The sequence below is a fragment of the Melanerpes formicivorus genome, unplaced genomic scaffold, assembly GCF_026170545.1.
Source record: "Melanerpes formicivorus ecotype bairdi unplaced genomic scaffold, bMelFor1.0.p_v2 SCAF_229, whole genome shotgun sequence".
NCBI lineage: Eukaryota > Metazoa > Chordata > Aves > Piciformes > Picidae > Melanerpes > Melanerpes formicivorus.
Window position 1 is genome coordinate 100,241 of NW_027142581.1, and position 19,707 is coordinate 119,947.

The 19,707-nt window shown below is 52.1% G+C and overlaps 1 protein-coding gene across 1 annotated transcript in view; it reads right to left on the minus strand.

The window, feature by feature from the left end:
- Positions 1-5,365: 5,365 nt before the first annotated feature.
- Positions 5,366-19,707, minus strand: part of CCDC25 (coiled-coil domain containing 25) — a 126,177-nt gene continuing 111,835 nt past the window's right edge. The window contains exons 4-6 of the mRNA XM_068169862.1: positions 9,565-9,767; positions 7,246-7,291; positions 5,366-5,880 (exon numbers count right to left, since the gene is read on the minus strand). Coding sequence (XP_068025963.1) covers positions 5,851-5,880; positions 7,246-7,291; positions 9,565-9,767 — 279 coding nt within the window. The 3' untranslated portion in view covers positions 5,366-5,850. The remainder of the gene's footprint in view (positions 5,881-7,245; positions 7,292-9,564; positions 9,768-19,707) is intronic.

Sequence of the window (19,707 nt, forward strand, 5' to 3'; positions counted from 1 at the left end):
ATTCACTACCAGGATTCCACATATAACCCACACTCGTAGATTCAGGCCTGAGAACCAATTTTTTTGATTCAACCAGCTAAGATCTTTGTTCAGTGCTTGCCATGTTGAATCAATCCACACCTGTTGTATATTTGCTAATTGCAGTTCCAGCTGATGCTTCAATGTTTGGACATTATATTTCAAGGAGCTATCGAAAGCCCCTTGTAAGTGTGATCTTACTGAGTTCCAATCATGCTGAGAGTCATTCCAAGACAAGGATGTTACACACATGTCCTTCTTATGATATTCCCAATCGCACTGCAGCATCATATGGGTCTGCAAGGCAGCTTGTTGGTCTCCTAACCAAACAATGCTGGCCTCAAGTGCATATAGCCTTGCCATTATTTCCTCGTCGATAGCTTCCTGCATCTGCAAATCATTTGTCACATTGGTTAATAAAGTTCTCACTGTGTCTGCAGTTTGTATGCCCTTTGTCAAAGCTGTAACTGAAGCAGCAGCAGATGCTAATATTATCACAGCTGATATTATAGCAAAAATTAACCATCCCACAAATCTTTTTGCCCTTTTTCTAGAATCTTTTAGTCCCTGGTCTAATAGCCTGATAACATGGTCCAATCCATTCTCACTCTCCCATCCTATTGTCATATTCACTGGAATCCATACCTCTGCCCTTCTTCAGAAAGGAATAATCATGCTCCGCTGATCAATGTCTTTATCAATAATACAAGTCTTAAAAGTAATATTGCTACAACTAAGATGATATATGCTTGATTCGTTATAGATTATACAATCAATGCCTATTCCTAATACATATGGGTGGGTAGTACACACAGTAGCAAAGGAACTACGTAGTACACGTTCTACTAAAATGCCTTTACATGAGAGGTCTTTTATATTGTGACAAGGCAAGTCCTTCTGACAATACATCAAGGAATCTTCAACATTAGAGTTTAAATGAGAAACACAACCTCAAAACATACAAAACTGCTACTGCCAGGTTTCACACCCCCCCCCACCTTTTTTTTTTTTTCCCCCCTTTCCTTAATGATTTCACCTGGGTCCTTTTACAATTTTTTGGTGAGCTGCTGGATCACGCTTCACCCCCTGCTCACCACTTAGGGGAGAAGCCCTTAGCTGCTCTGGGAGGCACACCACTCGCCTCACCTAATGGTCCTACCAAGAGGGGAGCAGTGGGTTCAGCCCTCTCCTTGGGCTCAGGCCAGCAACTCACAATCACTTCTAATTGCCTTGTGGATAGTTCATCTATCGCTTCTGTTGGAATACCTTTCTTCTGACCCACCAGGAGACAAAGGGGGGATTCAGAATGATGTTTTAGTTCTGTTAAGATATCATATGATAGAGACTGATACACGGGAGCATTCCCACCTCCTGGTCTGTTTTCCATCACTACTGGCATCGCATGCATCTGTAACATTTCTGTATTTATAAAACCCTTATCATCTTTATCCATCAAAACATCAGAAATTGAAATCTGCAATCGTGTAGCTACACTTGGATCATGTTCATTAATCAAAAATCCATTAGACATTTTAACACCATCCTGCACATTGCCTCCTTGATAAAGCATCCCGTTATCCCTCACCCCCATATTACTCATAGTAGCGGCAGGAGGTACACAAACACCTCCATAAGGTGGCTGGGGGGTAGAGAAAGCCCCCGCCTGCTGGGGTATAGGAACCGAATGAGGCTGAGGGTAAAAACCTGCTGGAAAAGGAAAGGGATAGGGAACAGAGTTAAGAACTTCAGTAGTGGTATTTAAGGGAAGAGAGGAAGATAAACTTGGTGCTGTGGGTTGGAAAAGTGGCTGGTTTGATTTGTCGAGCGATTCTTGAGTAACGGAGCTGTCAGAATCAAAAGAAATTAGTTTTTCATCAGTTACTTGAGTTGGTTTTAACTTTGCATCTGGTTTTCTTTGTTTCTTCTGCTCCGCTTGAGGATTTGCTCCTTCTGTAGCTGCGACGGCTGCCTTAAGCGGAGGTACCTGTGGATATAAACCTGGCTCCTTTTCTGTAAAGGTGGAGCCCTGATCGAAAGGATCATCCGGCTCTGGGTCTGACTCAGAGCTGCTGTCCGCGTATTTTGCATTTGCATCAGGCAATGTCTTAGACTTCTTAAGGGGCACGTCAAACGGCCTCTTTCGCTGTTGAACTAGGAGCTTTTGTGACCGTGCTCTCATTAGCGGGTCATCAGTGCCTATTCTTTCCTCCCCCGTGTGCCCTGCGGCCACTCCTCTTGTTTTTGCCTGTGTTGTATTGTTTGTAGGAAGCGCATCCTGCTTCTGAGGGCCCGCACGGGTAATGGGAGTGTTTAGTCCCCGAGGGTGAAGTGCTGTTAGGTTTACTCATTAGCGTGGTCAGCGCTATCCATAGTATGCGCCACGTTATTAAAATGTCCGGTGAAAAATCATCCCCGGATTTTTGTGCTTCTGAGAGGGTCTCTCCATCCCTGTTCCACTCTGTTAATTCGTATGTCCCTGATTCAGGATACCAGGGGCAATTGCGATTTATCCACAGCAAAAGAAGGGTAAGTTTTTGAGAGCTCAGTCTGTACCCTTGCTCTTTGATAATTCGCATAAGCACATCATGGTGCAATTGCTGTGATCTTGTGGCTCCCTGGCCCATATTCTTCCCCGGCCGCAGTTCCCGTAGCTGACCTGCAAATGTAGGGGATGGACGCGTCGTTTTCTCACTTCTCCCGTTCGGCTCACTGGGGGTGCAATCCGAGGGTGAGTCTGGAGAAAGACCTCACTGAAATCCTGATACGGGCACCATTTTTTTGGAAAGCATGCACGGACTCCCTTGTTGGTGAAGCAGGAATCGTTTATTGGTACAGAACAAGCAGCTTATATAGGAAAAATCGAGCAGGGTAAGCAATTCCCTGACATTCTTGCACCACTGCTGCTAATTGAGTTTTCTCCTTTGATATGCAGCTGTCCATTGTTATCTTCATCCCATATCAGGTTGATCTTCTCCAGCATGGAGGCAAGTGTCCTTCTGTCTGGCACTTCAGGTTGTTTACCAGGTCAGCTCTTCTTTATCAGGTGGTTGAGTCATTGACCCTGGAGGCGTTCAAGGGGAGATTGGACGTGGCACTTGGTGCCATGGTCTAGTCATGGGGTTTGTGTTGATAGGTTGGACTCGATGATCCTCGAGGTCCTTTCCAACCTAAGTGATACTGTGATACTGTGATACTGTGATCATCAAGCTATCCTTCCAGTATCAGTGGCCTGTTGTTCTTTCTTCTCCTGAAACCTTCCATAGATACTTTCTGCTTTCCTACAGCCTGGGAACACAGGGTGCCCACAACCCTATGGTCAGCCATGCACAGGGTGCTGGAGATACACATTCCCATGGACATTAGATACACAAACATGTGGCCCCATAGGCAGCGATATACAGGCCGTGTTGGGACACCCAACCCCATGGGCAGCCACACAGGGTGCCTGGGGACATGTAGAATAGAATAGAATAGGAATAGAATAAACTAGGTTGGAAGAGACCTTCAAGATCATCATCATCACGTCCAACCTATCATCCAACACCACCTAATCAAGTAAACCATGCAACCAAGCACCCTATCAAGTCTCCTCCTAAACACCTCCAATGATGGTGACTCCACCACCTCCCTGGACAGCCCATTCCAATGGGCAATCACTCTCTGCGTAGAACTTCTTCCTAACCTCCAGCCTAAACCTCCCCTGGTGCAGCTTGAGACTGTGTCCCCTTGTTCTGGTGCTGGCCACCTGGCTGAAGAGACCAGTCCCCACCTGCCTACTACCTCCCTTCAGGTAGCTGTAGACAGCAATAAGGCCTCCCCTGAGCCTCCTCTTCTCCAGGCTAAGCAACCCCAGCTCCCTCAATCTCTCCTCATAGGGCTTGTGTTCCAAAACCATGGACACAGGGACACATAGGGTCCTTGTGGACACATGGTCTGAGGATACATAACCCCAAAGGTAGCCATACTTGAGATGCCAGGGGCACACAGATCATGGCAGCCATGCCCAGCATGCTGGGGACATGTGGCCCCATGGACATTGCAGCCAAGGGTGCCAGGAACATAACCCCATGAGCAGCTATGCACAGGTGACATCAACACCACCCTCCTCCAAGTAAGGAACTAGGGGCTGATGAGGGCCAGGAACATTACACTTTCCTCAGCCCAACCCCACACCCTGGGGACCCAGAGGGAAGACCAGGGAGATGCTGGGCAGCACAGAAAATCAGTTTAGGTGCAGCACTGGGATTTGTTCTTGTGGCAGGGAAGGTTCTTCCTCATGTAACCAGCCTGTCACATTTGAGCTCATTAAGGTGTGCTTAGACCTCCCCCAAAACCAGACCCTGGTAGACTTGTGCTGTTCCCCCTCAGCAGCACATTGTATTGCCCTCAGAGGACACTTGCAGACCCTCACAGCTCCACTGCAAGGAATGAGCACCCCAGGTGTCCTCCACCCAGCAGCACATTTTACCACCATGACATGAATTTAATTGTGACACATCTACAGGTGGTGCAAGGATTATTGCAACTGTTTCACATAAACTCAGCTGTGGCAATGCCAGCGACGAGCAGTGTGAGCAATCTGGCAGTGCAGGCCTAGAGCCTGACATGGTGGTAGGCCATGCTCAGCATAAATGCAGAGCCAGCTAGCAGTGTAGCAAAACAGTGCTGTGCCTGCAGCATGTAACTAAAACAAGACACTGGTAGCTATAAACATGGACAGTTATCTTGGGACAACAGGACATGCACCTGCATCAACAACCTCGTTGTGTCATTAGTAGTTGGACCAATAATCTGTAATAGTGCAATGTGTGGTCACTCATAGGGAACCAATGGAGCTATGCCAACAGGGCACTCCGAGTTTATATAAGTTGTAGCAGTTGCCTTGCTATGCACTTCTGCCTTTCCTGTCTCCTGTTTCTTCTACACTTTACTGTGCTATACTTGCACTACAGGCCTGCTCCATAGGCCTGCACCATCGGCCTGCACCATCGGCCTGCAACACTGGAACAATAAAGGAACAATACTTGATCACATTGGTCAGCCGTATTGATTCCTGTCTCTGTCGCTGATAACCATACTCAGCCACGAAGCCTTACCTAGTGCTGGGACAGCTGCTCCAGCCTGGACACTGTGTGAAACAACTTTTCTTCACAAAGTTCTCTCTCCAGAAGAGGTTTCCCAGCAATCAAGCATGATTTAAAGGAAAACATGCAGCAGTGATGCTCCCTGTGCTACAGGCCTGTTAATGCAGCTCACCTTGGCAGTAACCACAGCCCAGCTTCACCTTTATCATCTGGAGCTCACTACGTAATGAGAATCCACCAAACTTACCACCAGCGAGACCTGGGGAGGTCTACAAGGCAGCTATAAGCATATCCAAATTGACCTCCCCTCAGTTACAGAGGGAGCCCCCAGCCCTGCTGATCATCACAAGCACAAAAAGTTACACAGATGGCAACATCAATGTTTGTGTCCACTCTGCTGCTGGACAGCAGTAAGACAGCCCAGACTGGCTTCCTTTCCTTTAAATCCCATTGGATTGGAAGCTACAGCAAGCCCTTCCATGGAATAAATATCACTGTAGAACTGAAAGTCAGTTCTGCTCCCTTCAACCCCTGCCCCTGCCAGAGGTGTACAAGCAGACACATGGATCTTCTCCTGTCATACACTGTTCCTGGCAGGAGCTGGTCCATCTGCCAGGAGAACCCACCAGGGTCTGAAGAAATGGAGTCACACTTCTCTTCTTTGGCTGTTGTAAGGTTTTTTTGGCATTCTTAGAAGTGGTGATTTCAGATATCCCTGACCTTGTGATGGACAGTGGAGAGAAACTCTTCACATAAAGTCATCTGAGTCATTGCCATCCTGCAGGGAGAAAGACAAATCAGGATGGATGTCCATGCTGAAATGGTGCAAGGGTGAGTTCAGCAAGGGTTAGAACTCCAGGTATTCTGGTTTCCTACCATTTTGATAAAAACATCCTTAAATTGGACCAAATGGACACACACAACAACTCTGGAGTGGGAACACCCCTGAGCAAGGCTCTGCACTGTAGGACAGTAGCTGCTCTTTGCTGTCTCTGTGATGTGTCACCTCCCTGACCCCACACATCTAGAGGAACCAGAGACCAGGCTCCTACCAGCAGCTTCATGGACCATCCCTGTACCATAAGCTGAACTTCTTTCCAGCTCTGGCATCATGTGGGGTCCGGTGCTGAGGAGGAGATCCCTGGCACAGCATTTCCACCATGCTTCTCTCTGGCAAGTGGCACTGATGTGCCACAGCCTACTTGGGTGTGTCAGAAGACACTCAACCCAGCACTTCAACCCAGCTCAGTTTTCACAGGGAACCTGCACACCAAACAGGAGGAACATCAACAATTCCTGAAACCAATACATTTGTCTAAGCCCTTAGTCATGGAGTAGGATGGAAAAGGTGGATTTGAAATCCAGAGGAGCTCCAAGATCCATTTGCTTAGGTCCCATCAGAGAGGAAGCTGCAAATGTACCAGAGCTTGGGTGCACCCAGTGCACACCAGGACCTCTGCTGAACTCCAGCCCTCCTGCGATCCTCCTCTCACTCTCCTCCCTGTCCTGTGCTCTTTCCCCTTTGTGTCCTTCTGCACCACCAGACAGGAGCCATCTTACACTGCTCCAGCCCTGGAGTGACATGAGCAAGCACATCCCGTTGAGCTTCCTCTTTTACTACTTTCACCTCCCCCCCCAAACTGCTGTCCATCCACCCGAGTTCAACTGGAGTTCAGTTCTTGCTAACAGAAATGAGCATTTTCCTCCTTCCCTGAAGTAATGAGGTGACATGTGCAGGTCATGGCCGCCATTAAGGAGATCTCTGCTCAGAAGCCCAAACAGCTCATGAGGAGATTCAATTCTCTCTTGAAGACCCACTTCAAGTTCTACCTGTTCTTTCACTTGGGTGGGAAGGAGATTGGGAGGACTTTAGTTGGACTAGATGACCTCTAAAGGTCCCTTCCAAAGTAAAGTATTCTGTGATTTGATGACTTTTCCCACATTTCCAGCAGCACAGGCTCCTCCAAGCTGACAGGTAAATGAGACAGCCCTCTTTGAGAGCAGAAGATAGCAAGGTCTTCCACTGAGAAAGAGGAACCTAGATGTGCTGTCATCCAAACCACACTCCAACACATGAGCTGCACCATTATGATCCTGCATTGGATTTGAGACGTCTTGGAAAGGTTTCCATGGGCAATCTCACCTGATTGGAGGACATGTTCTCAGCCTTCATCAATGAAGAGTAGCTCCTGAAGGAGAAATGACATTATCATGTATGACACATTTTCAGAACCCAGCAACAAAGAGCTGTTTTGGGTCAAGTACCATAAAAACAATGTTTTTGCCTTTCTGAATTCCTTAGACTGGATCAGTATTTGCTTATCTCACATGCTTTGGCTTATCAAAACAACCAGACAAAGCCCAGGCACTTTGCAGACCACTTCTCCACAGCTTTGTTCAGCAACTACCACCAAGATCATCCAAGGAGGGAGATAATCCTTTACTCTGTGGAAGGGACAAGAGGCAGCTCTGGTATGAGGTTACAAAGCTGGCAGCACAGACATGCCCTCTGGTGACTTCTTCTCAGATTAGTTTGCCCCTTTAAGCCCTTCATTCTGAGCTCTCCATGTGTTGAATCACACAGGAAATCCTCAGGTCCTTCAAATTCCTGTTTCACTGTCATCTACAGATAAACACAACTCACTGAAGCTCAAGAAGGAGCTTTTAGGGCCAGCCAGTGGATATATCCAGTATTGGATGGGGTCATCAGTGCTAAAGAACAAGCTTAGAAAGGTGACGATGACATTTCAACAACTGTCCCTCACTCTGTGTTTGAAGGAGCATGTGACCAAGGATTCACTTGTGTTTTAGTTTACATCTGTGATCTGAAGGACTCTAATGAAGGTTCAGTGCTTTCCAAGGGTTGGAAGCAATTGCTTCCATCCCAGTGATGGAGAAAGCCAAGCAACTTGTCCAATTCCACTCAGCTGAGGGATGGGTTTTTCAACAAGCATTTATCACCCCAGTTTGTTTTAGGCACAATGTGGAAACCACCTCTAATCTAAAGACAAAAGAACTCACTGGACCATGCAGGGGCTGAGCAGTCAGCTGAGTAGCACCAGCTATTGAACACAACTGCTGACCCTCACCTCGGAAATCGTCCGAAAAGGTCGGGGAAGAGACTAGGGCCGGCCCCGCCGCAGCCCGAGCGCACGGCCAGGGACCGCCGTCGCCGCTCCGAGCGCACGGCCGGTCCCGCCGCCACCGCAGCTCAAGTGGATGGCCGGGGGCCATCGGCGCCGCTCCGAGCGCACGGCCGGGCCCGCCGCCGCCCGAGCACACAGCAGGGCTCTGGCCACCTCTATCGCCGCGGTACAGAATCAAAATCGCCTCCACCCCTCGGGCATTCAAATGCCTCCTCCAGCGAAAGCCATGAGCACGTCCTCAGGGCCCTTGAGAACAGCTTTCCAGCTGGAGTCCCCGTTCGCCCATAGGGAGCCGGGCTCGCCCGCTCCGCCGTTGCTGGCCCTACCATGCAGCGAGAACGGACCTGACTTTGATCTGCTCGCCGCTGCCCCTCCTCACTTCACTCCCTGCCGCTTCTGCCGCTCCGCAGAGAATAAAGGTAGAGGAAGGGCAGGTCCCACATTCTCAAGCGGTGCCCCCATTCCGATGGTTAAGAACCACCCCTGCTTGAAACAGCAGGAGGGACTCTGTGCCACTGGCCACGCACCAGGTGTCCCCCTTCAATTCACAAGAACTCACACAAATCGCCCCAACAACAAAACTTGAGCACCAACTGCCAAAAAACCAAAATGACGCCCAGAACTCAATTTAAACTCTCTTATCTTTTGCAATCCAATCTGCAGAGTAACCACAATAACCAACTCCTACTCCTGCCTGGCTCCGCCAGGAATGTAAAGGGTTGGGGGCAGACCCCCTGCCCACTGTAACCATCCTCTGCTACCAAGAATGTGCTGGGTTGAGGCAGCCCCCTTCCCCACCACTGGCAACAATAAACACTCAGACAAATGGATTGCAAAAGTGATGGAAAGTTCAAATAGAAAGCAGTGAACTTTTACAAAAAGCCAAAAGCATAGTGACAAAGAAAAATCCCAAAACAGACCCAGAGAGATCCCATCCCCACCCGAGGGTACACCCAAGACCCCCAGGGCTCTTTCTTCCCCCTCCCACTGCTAGGCTAGTCTCAGCTGGCCAGATCTGAGACTGCCCATCCCCCCATGGCCTTGGGCCTAGCCAGGCCCAAAGCCAGGAGGCATCTCCCCCAGTTATCGGCTGATGGAGGAGGAAGAGAAGAGACAGTGCTAGACTCCGCACTGGATCTTATAGTGGTGCAAAGGATTGTGGTAGGAAATACTACATAATTTCCTGTGTCCACCCCTCTGGGCTGGACTTCTGGACACAGGAAGTAAACCTTGCAGGGGGGCACCCAGCTCAAGCTGCAACACCATCCCAGCACCCATCAGCATCGCAGGGCTTGGCTCCACAATTCATTACCTACCTAAGTTCTTCCAGCTCTTTCTTCTTCTTCATCTCTTCCTTTTCCTTCCTCTTCATCTCTTGGATCTGGGCTTTTTTCTCATTTCTCTCCTCCCTGTCCCGGGCCTCCTTCTCCACATCCAGGTCTGGGAAACCCTCCACTTCGGTCTTCTCCAGCCGGTTCAGGATCTCATTCACCTTCTTCTTCACCGTCAGCATCTTCACCTTTGGAGTACAAACAACCCAGAGCCTTATCAAGGAACACTTCCACCCTGGTGCTTTCCCAGAGGGAAGGAAAGTCCCTGTGCCCACTTCACACATGGCTGAGTCCCACACAAACAGCTGCTGAGAAAAATCCCAGACATCGAGGGCTGCTCAGCTGCTTGTGTAACAGCAGAGAGAGGCCAAATCTGGATGCTCAGCAGCGCAGAGCTGACGAGCACAGGCAGTGTCATCTGCATCAGCACTGTCCTGGTCAGCTCTTGGCACATGAACAGATAAGGACTGGTCTCTGCCATTTCTTGATGAGGTGCCAGGAGGGCACTAAAGGGCATTTGGGGAGGGGGAACTCATGTGCTGCTGGTTGGCTGCAGGGTTTGTAGTGTTTTTTGCCCTGGCAACACCTGTTCCTGTCAAACTGCACCTCTGGAGAGGCCTCTTGCCCAGCAGCTGAGCTGTCTAACTACAGTTTAACCTTAACAGCACTAGGTCAGGCTTAGGAGTAGCTCAGTCAATTGCCTTCGCCCTACACCAAAGCTCAGTAGCTGGGCCTTAGACAAGTTTAACAGAGGCAGCACCGTGGTGAGACAGCTCTTGGAGCAGACAGCACAGAATAAATGCACAGACACTTGCAGGCCCACTCCCTGGCCATACTGTTGCACAGCAACTGCAAGTCCTCAGATCTTCCAGGTATTTGGCTACACTGATGTGAGCTGATCCACTGACTGCCCACATGCAACTCCTCAGCGGTAGAAGAGAGGGTTTCAGTGGGGACCAACAAAAACAGGGAGCACAGAGCAACAAATGACAGAATTCAACATCAGCAGAGATGTGAATAATGCCAACTACATTGTGCTATGGTCTGGAAGCACACGCTGAAAAGGCTACACTGTGCTGTGGTCTGGAAGCACATGCGGCAAAGGATACATGGAACTGCATTCTGGAAGCAAACACTGCAAAGGATACGCTGCGCTGCGGCCTGGAAGCAAACGCGGCAAAGGCTACACTGTGCTGCGGTCTGGGAGCACACGCTGCAAAGGCTACACTGTGCTGCGGTCTGGAAGCAGACACTGCAAAGGCTACACTGTGCTGCAGTCCGGAAGCAAACACTGCAAAGGCTACACTGCGCTGAAGCTTAGAAGCAGACGCTGCAAAAGCTACACTGTGCTGCGGTCTAGAAGCAGACGCTACAAAGGCTACACTGTGCTGCGGTCTGGAAGCACACAGTGCAAAGGGGACACTGCGCTGAGGCGTGGAAGCAAACGCCGCAAAGGCTACACTGCTCTGCGGGCTGGAAGCACACGCTGCAAAGGCTACACTGTGCTGCGGTCTGGAAGCAGACACCGCAAAGACCACACTGTGTTGTGGTCTGGAAGCACACACTGCAAAGGGGACACTGTGCTGTGGTCTGGAAGCACAAGCGGAAAAGGCTACACGGCGCTACGGTCTGGAAGCAGACACTGCAAAGGCTACAATGCGCTGCGGTCTGGAAGCAGACGCTGCAAAGGCTACACTGTGCTGTGGTCTGGAAGCACACGCTGCAAAGGCTACATTGCGCTGCGGTCTGGAAGCAGACACTGCAAAGGCACACTGCACTGTGGTCTGGAAGCAGATGCTGAGAGGGCTACACTGCGCTGCGGTCTGGAAGCAAATGCTGCAAAGGCTACACTACGCTGTGGTCTGGAAGCAGACGCTGCAAAGGCACACTGAACCGCGGTCTGGAAGCAGACGCTGTAAAGTCTACATTGCTCTGCGGTCTGTAAGCATATACTGCAAAGGCTACACTGCGCTGTGGTCTGGAAGCAGACGCTGCAAAGGCTACACTGCACTGCGGTCTGGAAGCATGCGCCGCAAAGGCTACAGTGTGCTGCGGTCTGGAAGCATATGCTGCAAAGGCTACACTGTGCTGCAGTCCGGAAGCACACGCCGCAATGGCTACACTGCGCTGCGGTCTGGAAGCACATGCTACAAAGTGTGCACTGCGCGGCGGTCTGGGAGAAGGCGCTGCAGTGGCTACACTGTGCAGCAGTCTGGAAGCATATGCTGCAAAGGCTACACTGTGCAGCGGTCTGGAAGCACACCCTGCATAGGCTACACTGTGCTGCGGTCTGGAAGCACACGCTGCAAAGGCTACAATGTGCTGCGGTCTGGAAGCAGACACTGCAAAGGCTACACTGCGCTGCGGTCTGGAAGGGTACACTGCAAAGGCTACACTGCACTGTGGTCTGGGAGCACACACTGCACAGGCTACACTGCGCTGTGGTCTGGAAGGAAATGCTGCAACGGCTTCACTGTGGTGCGTTTTGGAAGCATACGCAGCAAAAGCTAAACTGTGCTGCGGTCTGGAAGCAGACACTGCAAAGACTACACTGTATTGTGGTCTGGGAGCACAAGCTGCAATGGCTACACCGTGCAGCAGTCCGGAGGCATATGCCTCAAAGGATACACTGTACAGCGGTCTGGAAGCACACACTGCAAAGGCTACACTGCTCTGCGGTCTGGAAGCAGATGCTGCAAAGGCTACATTACGCTGCGGTCTGGAAGCGGACGCTGCAAAGGCTGCACTGCGCTGCAGTCTGGAAGCAGACGCTGCAAAGACTACACTGTGCTGTGGTCTGAAAGCACACGTTACAAAGGCTACACTGTGCTGAGGTCTGGAAGCAAACGCAGCAAATTCAGCGCTGCGCTGCGGTCTGGAAGCAAACGCTGCAAAGGCTACACTGCGCTGCGATCTGGAAGCCCACCCTGCAAAAACTACACTGCGCTGCGGTCGGGAAGCATAGGCTGCAAAAGCTACACTGCGCTGCGGTCTGGAAGCAGACGCTGGGAAGGCTACACTGTGCTGTGGTCAGGAGGCACACGCTGCAACGGCTACACTGTGGTGCTGTTTGGAGGCATACGCTGCAAAAGCAACAATGTGCTGCAGTATGGAAGCAGTCATGGCAAAGGCTACACAGCACTGTGGTGTGGAAGCACACTCTTCAAAGGCTACACTGTGCTGCGGTCTGGGAGCACACGCTGCAATGCCCACACTGTGCAGCAGTCTGGAAGCATATGCTGCAAAGACTACACTGCGCTGTGGTCTGGAAGCACACTCAGCAAATGCTACACTGCGCTGCGGTCTGGAAGCAGACGCGGCAAAGACTACACTGTGCTCTGGTCTGGAAGCACACACTGCAAGGGCTACACTGTGCTGCGGTTTGGAAGCACATGCTGCTCTGGCTACACTGTGCTGTGGTCAGGATGCACACACTGCAAAAGGGACACTGCGCTGAGGTATGGAAGCAAACACCGCAAAGGATACACCGTGCTGTGTTCTAGAAGCACACGTCACAAGGGCTACACTGTGCTGCGGTCTGGAAGCAGACGCTGGAAAAGCTACACTATGCAGGTGTCTGGAAGCATGCTGTGCAACAGCTACACTGTGGTGCGGTTTGGAAGCACACGCTGCAAAGGCTACACTGTGCTGCGGTCTGTTAGCACACGCTGCAAAGGCTACACTGCGCTGCGGTCAGGAAGCAGACACTGCAAAGGCTACACAGTGCTGCGGTCTGGAAGCAGACGCTGCAAATGCTACACAGTGCTGCGGTCTGGAAGGACACGCGTGAAAGGCTACACTGTGCTGCGGTCTGGAAGCAGACGCTGCAAAGTCTACACTGTGCTGCAGTCTGGAAGCAGACGCTGCAAAGACTACACTGTGCTGTGGTCTGAAAGCACATGCTGCAAAGGCTACAGATACTGCAGTCTGGAAGCACACCCTCAAAAAAGTACTCTGCGCTATGATGCGCAAGCAAATGCTGCAAAGGCTACACTGCTCTGCGGTCTGGAAGGACACGCTGCAAAGGCTACACTGCGCTGTGGTCTGGAAGCACACGCTGCAAATTCTACACAGCGCTGCCGTCTGGAAGCAGACGCTGCAAAGGCTACACTGTGCTGTGGTCTGGAAGCACACGCTGCAAAGGCTACACTGTGGTGCGGTTTGGAAGCATAGGCTGCGAAAGCTACACAGCGCTGCCGTCTGGAAGCATATGCTGCAAAGGCTACAGTGTGCTGCGGTCTGGTAGCATACGCTGCGAAAGCTACACTGTGCTGCAGTTTGGAAGCAGACGCTCGAAAGGCTACACTGCGCTGTGGTCTGGAGGCCCATGCTGCAACGCCTACACTGTGGTGCCGTTTGGAGGCATACGCTGCAAAATCTACACTGTGCTGCAGTCTGGAAGCAGACAGTGCAAAGTCTACACTGCGCTGCTGTCAGAAAGCAAACACTGTAAAGAGTACACTGCGCTGCGGTCTGGAAGCAGACACAGCAAAGGCTACACAGCACTGGGGTGTGGAAGCACACGCTGCAAAGGTTACACGGCGCTGCGGTCTGGAAGCACACTCTTCAAAGGCTACACTGTGCTGCGGCCTGGGAGCACACGCTGCAATGGCCACACTGTGCAGCAGTCTGGAAGCATATGCTGCAAAGGCTACACTGCGCTGTGGTCTGGAAGCACACTCGGCAAAGGCTACACTGCGCTGTGGTCTAGAAGCAGATGCTGCAAAGACTATACTGTGCTCTGGTCTGGAAGCACACACTGCAAAGGGAACACTGTGCTGTGGTCTGGAAGCACACGAGCCAAAGGCTACACTGCGCTGCAGCCTGGAAGCACGCACTGCAACGGCTACACTGTGGTGCGTTCTGGAAGCAGACGCTGCAAAAGCTACACTGTGCTGCGGTCCGGAAGCAGACACTGAAAGACTACACCGTGTTGCGGTCTGGAAGCAGATGCTGCGAGGGCTACACTGCGCTGCGGTCTGGAAGCACACGCTGCGAAGGCTACACTGTGGAGCAGTCCGGAAGCACACCCTGCTCAGGCTACACTGCGCTGCGGTTTGGAAGCACGCGCTGCAAAGGCTACAATGCGCTGTGTTCTGGAAGCACGCGCTGCACAGGCTAAACTATTCTGTGGGCTGGAAGCACGCGCTGCAAAGGCTACACTGCACTGCGGTCTGGGGGCACACGCTGCAATGGCTACAATGTGCAGCAGTCTGGAAGCATATGCTGCAAAGGCTACACTGCGCTGCGGTCTGGAATCAGATGCTGCAAGGGCTACACTGTGCTGCGGTCTGGAAGCACACGCGGCAAAGTCTATACTGCGCTGCGGTCTGGGAGCACACGCTTCAAAGGCTACACTGTGCTGCTGTCAGGAAGCACACCCTGCACAGGCTACACAGTGCTGCGGTCAGGAAACACACGCTGCAAAGGCTACAATGCGCTGTGTTCTGGAAGCACACACTGCACAGGCTAAACTGTTCTGCGGTCTGGAAGCACGCGCTGCAAAGGCTACACTGTGCAGCAGTCTGGAAGCATATGCTGCAAAGTCTACACTGCGCTGTGGTCTGGAAGCACACGCTGCAACGGCTACACTGTGGTGCGGTCTGGAAGCACACTCTTCAAAGGCTACACTGTGCGGGCGTCTGGAAGCAAACACTGCAAAGGCAACACTGTGCTGCGGTCTGGGAGCACACACTGCAACGCCTAGACTGTTGTGCGGTCTGGAAGCACACTCTTCAAAGGCTACACTGTGCTGCGGTCTGGGAGCACACGCTGCAATGGCCACACTGTGCAGCGGTCTGGAAGCACACGCTGCAAAGACTACACTGTGCAGCAGTCTGGAAGCACACGCTGCAAAGGCTACACTGCGCTGCGGTCTGGAAGCAGACTCTGCAAAGGCTACACAGCACTGCGGTCTGGAAGCACACGCTTCAAAGGCTACACCGTGTTGCGGTCTGGAAGCAGATGCTGCTCAGGCTACACTGCGCTTTGGTTTGGAAGCACGCGCTGCAAAGGCTACAATGCGCTGTGCTCTGGAAGCACGCGCTGCACAGGCTAAACTGTTCTGCGGTCTGGAAGCACGCGCGGCAAAGGCTACACTGCACTGCGGTCTGGGAGCACACGCTGCAATGGCTACACTGTGCCGCAGCCTGGAAGCATATGCAGCAAAGGCTACACTGCGCTGCGATCTGGAATCAGATGCTGCAAGGGCTACACTGTGCTGCGGTCTGGAAGCACATGCGGCAAAGACTATACTGCGCTGCGGTCTGGGAGCACACGCTGCAAAGGCTACACTGTGCTGCTGTCAGGAAGCACACCCTGCACAGGCTACACAGTGCTGCGGTCTGGAAACACACGCTGCAAAGGCTACAATGCGCTGTGGTCTGGGGGCACACACTGCAATGGCTACACTGTGCAGCAGTCTGGAAGCATATGCTGCAAAGGCTACACTGTGCTGCGGTCTGTTAGCACACGCTGCAAAGGCTACACAGTGCTGCGGACTGTCAGCACACGCTGCAAATGCTACACAGTGCTGTGGTCTGGAAGCACACGCTGCAAAGGCTACACGGCGCTGCGTTCTGGAAGCAGACGCTGGAAAGTCTACACTGCGCTGTGGTCTGGAGGCCCACGCTGCAACGGCTACACTGTGGTGCGGTTTGGAAGCATATGCTGCGAAATCTACACTGTGCTGCAGTCTGGAAGCATAGGCTGCAAAAGCTACACAGCGCTGCGGTCTGGAAGCATATGCTGCAAAGGCTACAGTGTGCTGCGGTCTGGAAGCAGACGCTGCGAAAGCTGCACTGTGCTGCTGTTTGGAAGCGTAGGCTGCAAAAGCTACACTGCGCTGCGTTCTGGAAGCAGACGCTGGAAAGTCTACACTGCGCTGTGGTCTGGAGGCCCACGCTGCAACGGCTACACTGTGGTGCCGTTTGGAGGCATACGCTGCAAAATCTACACTGTGCTGCAGTCTGGAAGCAGACAGTGCAAAGTCTACACTGCGCTGCTGTCAGAAAGCAAACACTGTAAAGAGTACACTGCGCTGCGGTCTGGAAGCACACTCTTCAAAGGCTACACTGTGCTGCGGTCGGGGAGCACACGCTGGAAAGGCTACACTGTGCAGTAGTCTGGAAGCACAACCTGCTCAGGCTACACTGCGCTGTGGTCTGGAAGCACACGCGGCAAAGGCTACACTGCGCTGCGGTCTGGAAGCAGATGCTGCGAGGGCTACACTGCACTGCAGTCTGGGAGCACACGCTGCAAAGGCTACACTGTGCTGTTGTCAGGAAGCACACCCTGCACAGGCTACACAGTGCTGCGGTCTGGAAGCACACACTGCAAAGGCTACAATGCGCTGTGTTCTAGAAGCACGCGCTGCACAGGTGTCAAGGTCCGGAGACATTAGATGTCTCGGTCCGGAGACACAGTTCTTTTAAATATTCCCGTGTTGTGAAATTAAAGGCACAAACGAGGCCAAAGTATCAACAGCTAGACTATTTATTAGATAAATAAAGTGGACACAAGAAGGGAGAGGGAGAAAAGAGAGAGGGAGGGAGAGACGAGAGATAGAAAAGGAAAGGAATTATATTACCACACCCCTCATCCCCCCCAAGACAGTTAAAGTCTGTGGAGGAAAGGTGCTGCAGGAGATATTGGGTTTGTAGAGAAACCGTGGTGAGGCTTTTGCTGGAGAACAGCTGTGGTCCTCTGGGGAGATATTGGGTTGATACAGGAACAGTGCTGAGGCCCCTCTGGGCAGCCTGGGTCTGTAGAGAAGGGGTGCTGAGGATTTGGCTGGAGCTGTGGTCCTCCGGGCAGCTTCTTTTCTCCGGAGCAGCATCGTCCCGGCTTTCTCTTCTCAGCGGCCTGGCCCGTCTCCTGTGTTTTCCTTCATCTCCGTTTTTCTCCCCGTTTTTCTCCTCTGTTTCTCTCCTCTGTTTCTCTCTACAAACCAGTAGTTGCCCAAGTCTTTTATACAGTTTTTTAGTCCTCAGGCAGGTAGTCAAATATTGTCCCTCAGGAATTCCAGTGGCAGGAAATCTGTGTGTTTGGGCAAGACCCTGGCTGGAGGAGGGGGGAATCTCCGTCTACCCCGTCTCCATCCAGACAAGGCTCAGGAAACAGGTGGTGATTATCTTGCCCTAAAGGTGTGATGGCTGGGTCCTTGGGTCCTATTGTTGTAGTCCCGTGTTATCACGATGCAATCACAAGCTGATTTGCATCCAGGACTGGTGGACTCCTGCTATCACTTTATCTTTGTTGACTCACATAGAGAGAGACAAACTTATTAGACTCTCACAACAGGCTAAACTGTTCTGCGGTCTGGAAGCATATGCTGCAAAGTCTACACTGTGCTGCGGTCCAGAAGCAGACGCTGCAAAGGCTACACTGTGCTGCGGTCTGGAAGCATATGCTGCAAAGGCTACACTGCGCTGTGGTCTGGAAGCACACGCGGCAAAGGCTACACTGCACTGCGATCTGGGGGCACACGCTGGAAAGGCTACACTGTGCAGCAGTCTGGAAGCACAACCTGCTCAGGCTACACTGCGCTGTGGTCTGGAAGCACACGTGGCAAAGGCTACACTGCGCTGCGGTCTGGAAGCAGATGCTGCGAGGGCTACACTGCACTGCGGTCTGGAAGCACACCCTGCACAGGCTACACAGTGCTGCGGTCTGGAAGCACACACTGCAAAGGCTACAATGCGCTGTGTTCTAGAAGCACGCGCTGCACAGGCTAAACTGTTCTGCGGTCTGGAAGCATATGCTGCAAAGTCTACACTGTGCTGCGGTCCAGAAGCAGACGCTGCAAAGGCTACACTGTGCTGCGGTCTGGAAGTACACGCTGCAATGGCTACCCTGCACTGTGGTCTGGAGGCAGAGGCAACAAAGGCTACACAGCGCTGCTGTCTGGAAGTAAACGCTTCAAAGGATACAGTGTGCTGCGGTCTGGGAGTACAAACTGCAATGGCTACACTGCACGGCAGTCTGGAAGCACATGCTGCAAAGGCTACACTGCGCTGCGGTCTGGAAGCAGACACTGCAAAGACTACATTGCGCTGCGGTCTGGAAGGAGACGCTGCAAAGGCTACCCTGCGCTGCAGTCTGGAAGCAGACGCTGCAAAAGCTACACTGTGCAGGTGTCTGGAAGCATGCGCTGCAACGGCTACACTGTGGTGCGGTTTGGAAGCATACACTGCAAAAGCCACACTGTGCCGCAGTCTGGAAGCACATGCTGCAAAGGCTACACTGTGCTGCGGTCTGTTAGCACACGCTGCAAAGGTTACACTGCGCTGCGGTCAGGAAGCAGACGCTGCAAAGGCTACACAGTGCTGCGGTCTGGAAGCAGACGCTGCAAATGCTACACAGTGCTGCGGTCTGGAAGCAGACGCTGCAAATGCTACACAGTGCTGCGGTCTGGAATCAGACGCTGAGAAGGCTACACTGTGCTGCGGTCAGGAAGCAGACGCTGCAAAGGCTACACTGTGCTGCGGTCAGGAAGCAGACGCTGCAAAGGCTACACTGTGCTGCAGTCTGGAAGCAGACGCTGCAAAGACTACACTGTGCTGTGGTCTGAAAGCACATGCTGCAAAGGCTACAGATACTGCAGTCTGGAAGCACACCCTCAAAAAACTACTCTGCGCTATGATGTGGAAGCAAATGCTGCAAAGGCTACACTGCGCTGTGGTCTGGAAGCACACGCTGAAAATTCTACACAGCGCTGCCATCTGGAAGCAGACGCTGCAAAGGCTACACTGTGCTGTGGTCTGGAAGCACACGCTGCAAAGGCTACACTGTGGTGCGGTTTGGAAGCATAGGCTGCGAAAGCTACACAGCGCTGCGGTCTGGAAGCATATGCTGCAAAGGCTACAGTGTGCTGCGGTCTGGAAGCATATGCTGCGAAAGCTACACTGTGCTGCAGTTTGGAAGCGTAGGCTGCAAAAGCTACACTGTGCTGCAGTCTGGAAGCAGACACTGGAAAGGCTACACTGCGCTGTGGTCTGGAGGCCCACGCTGCAACGGCTACACTGCGCTGCGGTCTGGAAGCAGACGCTGCAAAGTCTACAATGCGCTGTGTACTGGAAGCACACGCTGCAAAGGCTACACTGTGCTGCTGTCAGGGAGCACACCCTG